At 36.6% G+C, this 7,147-nt stretch overlaps 1 protein-coding gene across 3 annotated transcripts in view; it reads right to left on the bottom strand.

Moving 5' to 3' along the window:
• Window positions 1–479: 479 nt before the first annotated feature.
• The window catches only part of eml6 (EMAP like 6), a 34,520-nt gene continuing 27,852 nt past the window's right edge, over window positions 480–7,147 (bottom strand). For 2 of the 3 annotated variants that reach the window (XM_055183440.2, XM_055183441.2), the window contains 11 exons: window positions 6,661–6,834; window positions 6,165–6,373; window positions 4,707–4,864; window positions 4,506–4,620; window positions 3,853–4,041; window positions 3,602–3,774; window positions 3,346–3,508; window positions 1,984–2,087; window positions 1,754–1,907; window positions 1,563–1,663; window positions 480–1,453 (listed from right to left, as the gene is read on the bottom strand). In XM_055183440.2, coding sequence (XP_055039415.1) covers window positions 1,429–1,453; window positions 1,563–1,663; window positions 1,754–1,907; window positions 1,984–2,087; window positions 3,346–3,508; window positions 3,602–3,774; window positions 3,853–4,041; window positions 4,506–4,620; window positions 4,707–4,864; window positions 6,165–6,373; window positions 6,661–6,834 — 1,565 coding nt within the window. In that variant the 3' untranslated portion in view covers window positions 480–1,428. Of the gene's footprint in view, window positions 1,454–1,562; window positions 1,664–1,753; window positions 1,908–1,983; window positions 2,088–3,345; window positions 3,509–3,601; window positions 3,775–3,852; window positions 4,042–4,505; window positions 4,621–4,706; window positions 4,865–6,164; window positions 6,374–6,660; window positions 6,835–7,147 lie in introns of those variants that run through there. The other variant, XM_055183442.2, reaches the window with a different exon arrangement.

The following is a 7,147-nucleotide window of genomic DNA, read 5'->3' as shown; positions in this document are numbered from 1 at the left end:
AAAATCATAATTAATTTTACATGTAGTATCGCTGTACAGTTTTTTTCCAATATAATGTTTATAACTTTCCTGTTTTGTATAATTTCCTCTTATTTCTATATTTCTGAAAAGCTGCTTTGCAACAATTTAAAATTGAGTAAAACGCAATAGAAATAAAATTGAATGACGTAATGAAACACGTTTAAAAATACATCGATTTATTTATACTGTATGAAGTCACGGTGTCCATCACTAAACATCTCAAAGCTAATGGAGGCTCTTTCTCTAAAGATTTATTCTTTAATTATTAAAACTCTGTTTCTTTATAGAGAACATGAATTAGATTAAATGAGATAAATGACATTAGAAAACCAGATTGTGGCTCTTGCTTGCAGTCTCAGTGAATCCTTCATCTACACACACACACATTACTGCTGAACATCAGAGATTAAATGTTGCCACCCGCTGGTGAAATAAAGAAAAGCAGCATTTAAATCACATCACATAGCACATAGTTGTGTTTAATTATAAAACAACATTATTCATTCATGTTCAACAATCACACAGACTTTAAATCATGCATTATTATATATCTTCTGATTAGATTTAGCTCTGGTCAGACAGAAATTACAAAAACAACATACAAATGACAGATATATCACTTCATATCTGCACATCAGAAACAGCTGCTGTCACAATATTGGCTACAAACAGTGCATCGCAATCTACACACGTCAAAACAGACAACAGTACTACAGACACTTCAATCTCTTTTAGATTTGGACAGCCAGTTTTTTTGCAATTTTCATATACGGCAACAGTTCAAAGACTTGACTAAATTTGCATACGTCATACATAAATACGTACATAAAAATAAGTATTTTAACAAAAATAGCACAGGTCAAATATAACATCTACACATTACAGTACTTCATTTTGCCATTAAAGGCTCCTGAGACCCATGTATTTGGATATTTTGATATTTTTAACAGGAAGAGCATTTAGTGAGCGAATAATATTTATGTACAAAATGTAAAAAAATGAAACGAGAACCATTGCATAATGCACAATTTTTTTTCTTTAAATAATTAAAAGCTCTAAGTGGACATAATATTCCATATAGCACCATACAGTATAGTATATGTATATGTATATATATCATATTAACATTTGTGGGGCAAAAATCAGCAAACTGTGTCTCCAAGGCACTTCAGAAAAAAGAAAGATTAATGAAAAATTGGCATGATTATGGGTAGTTTTCGATTTCTTTTTTGTGTACATGAAAGCGTAAACATTGCACTTCACAGAATGGTAAAAAAATCATTTTGCCCCTCGACACACTTGTTGCACATAAAGTTCATCATATGGAGAAGAAGGATTCAATGCAGCATAATAAAAGTGCAGCATCCAAACGCTGGAGGTATCAGAGAAGAATCTCTGCAGGACCCATCAGACACATCGCCACACAAACACACTGAAAGAGAAGAGAAATGACATTACAAACACATCTTCAAAACAGACAGACAGACAGACAGACAGACAGACAGACAGACAGACAGAAAGACAGACAGATGTCAGCTCACCTACAGTCATTTCCTCCCACACTAATCACATATTTGTCATCATAAGAGAACCGAATGTTGGTCACATGAGCAGAGTGGCCGAAGTAGCGCTTGTGTTTGGCCTGTGAAGAGGAAACACAAACCATCATCAGTTCATCCAAAAACAACTCGCTGTTATTTTCCTATGAAAGTTTGATTCTCTCTCATCTTACAAATTTGTCCGTGCAGGGAAAGTCAAAGAGTTTGACGAGCCCAAAATCGTCTCCGGTGACAATGTTCAGACCGGCATGAGAAACGCAGGCACAGTTGACATCAGCTTTCTCTGCATTACGAGGCCAGATACCCAAAACCTCATCGCCAAGAACACTGACAGAACAGAGAAGACATTAATACAACTGAACTCTAATGTCTGCTTTAATAGAGTTAACTGAGTAAACTTTACCTGGTCCAGGTAGCCCAAGTGATTCTGTCAATCAAGACCTGATCTGTGACGATCTTTCCGCTGGGAACCTCATGAATCTGTCTCTTATATGATCCTGTAGAGACCTACAAACAAACACAATGACAGCAAGACTTCAGATATCTGACTGATTTACTCAACATAAACTCATCCAACAGAATATAATCCTGATATCTTCAAAGAGTCAAAATCAAACTTATAAAACGGCCCGTTCTGGTTCTTCATTCTGATTGGTTGAAACGCGTTCTAAGCTGTGATAAAATACCCCGGTAACCCCACGTTTCAGACCGCATTGCATAAGTATCACTGCACCACTGTTGCTGCGTACTGATTTATGAAAATAAACACCACAGTCTTTAATCATATTTTTAATTTGTCTACATTTGCACACTTTTGGCGATATCCAGATAAATGTCAATAAATATTATTGAGTCATCTCGTCGATAAAGAGAAAACGTTGTCTGAGGAGTTTCTAACTCATACATCCACTTTTATCCACCAGGTGCCGATCTTACCCGACTTAAACACTGACGCATTCAATCAACACTAAAAACACTGTGTAAGTTTTGATGGCTCTGAATCTGATCTCTTACAAAAGTTCTTCACATAAATGGAATTATCTCCGCTTTTTAGATGAAAATTTGAGAGGTGATAAGAGAACAAATGAAAGTAGGATGAAACTTTTTTTTTTTTAAAGCAGAGCGTCTATTCATTCATTTGATATTTTATGTTTATTTAAAGAAGATCATTTTTCTGTAAGGCATTAAACTAAAACTGTGTGGCAACTTAAAAAAAAAAACGCTGACAAGGAAAGAGTTCAGCATGCTTCCAAGCATATTTGATCATCACTTCAACAGTTGCACGATATAAATGTTAATGTATAAATTAGATGAATGTTGGTTTATAAAATAAACACCACAGTCTTAAATCATATTTTCATTGTGTCTTTGCTGCGTCTCTGTTGTTTGTGAACTGCGCTTTGTTTCAGTCATACTTGATTCTGAGGAACTACTTTGTTTGGCAGAAGAGTAATATTTGTACTAATATAATTACAACTTATTTGTGTTTTATTTTATAAAATCATGCATATGAAGTAACCGTTTTATAAACGCAATAACCCCGCGAAGCAGTTGGGTTACAGTGCATTTTATAACAGCTTCGCGTCGTGCCTAACAACGCCCCTTAGCTGTTATAAAATGCACTGTAACCCACTGCTTCTTGGGGCTTATTGCTTTATTTCATGCTTGTGATCTCATCATGAGATTTTACAGACTGTATTTACTAAAGAGTTATTTATCAACTTTTCAAGTTTTCTTGCTTGACACTTTCAGAAAAGATTTTTACCTCAATGTATTTGCCGTCAGCAGAAAAATCTATCTGAATAACAAATCCAGGAATATCTTTACAATAGCCGATCCGGTTCAGAGACGGACCCAAAGTGAGATCATAGAAGTCAACAGCAGACTCGACCGACCCGACAGCCAACATCCGGTTATCAGAGCTAAACCTGTCAAAACAATTCATTATATTTCCACGTGTCATCAAACTGCATAATGTCATGTATGTAAAGATATAAAGAGATGTAAGTTTATTCTCTGACCGGATGTCTTGTATAGCCACGCTGCGGTCTCTCTTTTTACCCCAGACTGTCAGTGAATTCACCAGCAGCACAATAAACTCTCCATTCTCCATCCCGATGGACACCATCTCACCGTTCGGACTGTACGCCGTACACTTGGCCGGGTGACCCAGGTTGACTTTGTTCAGAAGTTTCTGGAAAGAAACAAAATTGTAGTTATAACCCTGCGTACCGTTAGACAGATTTTAAACCCGTGACCCAGAATCCTTCACCTTATCAGCCAGGTCCCAGATCCGGATGGTTCCGTCATCGCTGGCAGAGATGAAGACGTCTTTGGATGGGTGGGTTGCCAGACCCCAAATCCGTCCCTGTGTGTGTCCGTTAATCATTGTGTTTGAGGCGGCGTTCTTCTCTCCCACCTCTATGACCTCACCATCTTTTGTTCCCACCAAAATTTTCCCCTGTCATACACGATACATCCACAAAACACTCAGTGTCTAGGAAACATTACATGCATGATTCACTAAACAGCTGTAAGATTACTGTGGTACTCTAGTTATAGTATACACAATACAACACTACTAAACACACTTTAATTAGCAGTATATATTTACCCAGAAAAGAATGATGAAATACTCATTTCTAATACTTATTAAATATCATGTTTGAATGAATAAATCCATCAGGCAGAGGTCTTCTTGGGTCCAGAAAAATGTATCTGACCCGAAATGACCCGGGTTGAGTTGGGTTGGCCAAAACACATTCATTTTAAATTACCAGAGACCTGATGACCCTCATTTTATATGCGACCCGTGTCCAAGATACACATGAAACTTTTAGTGAACGGGTTGTGGTCAGACCTCAGGTCTTTGGATCTAAGTGGACCTGTGAAGACCTCTACTGTCATGAAGTTTTATTTGCTCACCTTTCCTCTACAGACAGATCGGACGGTTTCAACAGGAAGTCCAGTCTCCAGCTGAAACGCTCGACATCTCTTCATCTCCTGATCCCAGAGTTTCACAGCACCACCCTCTTTAGTCCTACACATCACAAACACAATACATGTCAATCAATATCAGTAATCTACTACTACAGTAAATGTATGTCATGCGTTCAACACACTCACGGTCTCTCTTTTCCTCCGGTCACTATGAGTCCGTCTCTAAGTGTTGTGTACATGGTGAACACAGGTCCAGTGTGAGCTTTAGCAACCACACGCACAAGATAATGTTCCCTCCACACGTACACATCTCCGTTTATAGCACCCGTGAACGTCAGATTATTCTGCACAACAAACAACAACAAACTGATTTACAACGCAAAAAAATTACTTTCTTACTTAGTATGTTTGTCTTGTTTTCAGTACAAATATCTAAACATTCTTCAATCAAGATCTATTTACTTGATGAGCAAAATGACCTAAGAAAATAAGCAAAAAATCTTGAAATAAGTTTAACTTTCTCATAAACACAAACATTCAAAAATATTTTTCTTACCCTATTAGCAGATTTTTTTTGCTTGTTTAAAGCACAAATTCAGAAAAAATAGACTTATTTTTGTTCATGTTGCTCATCAAGTACACTGCAAAAAATGATTACCAAGAATTTTTTTTTTAGTATTTTATTCTTGTTTTGAGTAAAAATATCTTTAAAATTCTTAAATTAAGAAAACGACCCAAGAAATTAAAGTCTAGTTTTTAGACCAAAAATATCAAATTTAAGTGATTTTGTGCATAAAACAAGCAAAAAAATCTTGAAAATTTTTCTTAAACACTAAATTCAAGAAAAAATCAAGAAAACTTGCCATTGGCAGATTTTCTTGCTTGTTTTATGCAAAAATCACTTAAATTTGATATTTTTGGTCTAAAAACTAGACTTAATTTCTTGGGTCGTTTTGCTCATCCAGAAAAAGCATCTGAAATTTAAGAATTTTTAGATATTTTTACTGAAAACAAGACAAAAATACTTAGAATTTTTTTCTTGAAAATCTTTTTTTGCAGTGTAAATACATCTTGATTTAATTTTTTTTTAGATATTTGTACGTAAGAAAGTGTACATGAGACTGTCCATCAGATTTACTGTACAAACATTTACACCTTTAAAATAGTCTTTAAAAAACGTTTGATAAAACATTTGAAGTTAATATGGAGTTTTCTGACCCTTTCTGAAACACAGAAGTGTCAAAAATGTTATTTTGTTGCATTTAATTTGCGTTGTATTTTCTGTTTTTGTAACTCCCTACTGAAAAATCCAGCTAAACCCAGAATAAGCTGGTAGCTGGTTTTTGCTGGTTTAAACAGGTCCTCAAAGCCTGACAAAGCTGGTGGGTAGTCTAGTCTTTCAGCCAGACCAGCCAAGTCCAGATTGACCAGCTTAAAAAGTGACCAAAACACAGCTAAACCAGCTTGCCAAACCAGTTACAACCAAGCTCACCAGCTCATGCTGTTTTTTTAAGTAGGCACTCAATTTACTCTGTAATACTAATAAAAAAAAATCCTAAAAAAAGTGTTGATAATGTAAACTGATGTTGTGTTTTTCTGGTGTACTGTAAGAGACTCAATGATGAAATAGCAAGCGTGACTCACAGCTCCAAACGCTACAGAGAGCATCGTCTGCATCCGGCCGTCCTCCACCGTTCCCATCACTCCTTTCTTATACAGCAGAGATCCTCCCACCAGTGTCCAGAACTTAATGTGTTTAATTCCCACAGACACAAACTGCGTGTCCGAATCCGGCCTGAACTCCACCACGAAGATCCGATCATTGTGACCGCCCTTACTGCAAACTTTACTTCCTAAGAACACACGAGGACATCGTCAACACCTCCAAACCATTCAGCTGCTTATTCACATGATCTCTTATGTTACTTTAACAGACTTAAATCCAGCAGCAGTCTGAGTTATAGCAACAAGACGTTTTACAGACCACTACTATAAATGTTACTGATTTCTTAAATATCCGTTTAAACCACAATACCATCTTTTTCAAATCATTACTTTTTTATTTATTTACCCCAAAACACAAGTGAAAAGCAGTGAAGCATTTGTTTCTGTATGTAGTATCACACACACACACACACACCTTCCTGCCACCTCCAGACAGTGATGGTGTGTTCAGGATCAACACCCACAGACAGCAGCAGTTTTCCCGTCGCACTGAAGTTGACGTATCCGACTCCTTTAGCATGAGAACAGCGGAGCACAGACAGCGTCTGTTTACTCATGGCATCCCAAACGTGAATGGACGGCGCCAAACCTACAGGACCACACACACAGACTGACATCAGATCAGTATATCAGACCATCAATATACAGATCTCAAATCAAAAATACTGCTTCCCAAACACTTTCTTTTACTCTAAAATAAAAACCTGTTTGCTGATGTTGGGTTAGATATATGATTAGTTTGGGATCACTATTAGTAACACTCGGGTCTTTAACAAGAGCAAACATCACAGTCATGTCAACATTAGAGATTATATATCAGTCAAGAGAAAAACAGAATGCAGACAGAGAGAAAAAAATCACTGAATGCTTCAGATAAAACAAAAAGAAGCACATCTGCTGTA

Source organism: Misgurnus anguillicaudatus, chromosome 14 (assembly GCF_027580225.2).
Source record: "Misgurnus anguillicaudatus chromosome 14, ASM2758022v2, whole genome shotgun sequence".
In the NCBI taxonomy this organism is placed as follows: Eukaryota; Metazoa; Chordata; class Actinopteri; order Cypriniformes; family Cobitidae; genus Misgurnus; species Misgurnus anguillicaudatus.
This window is presented reverse-complemented; position numbering and strand designations above follow the sequence as displayed.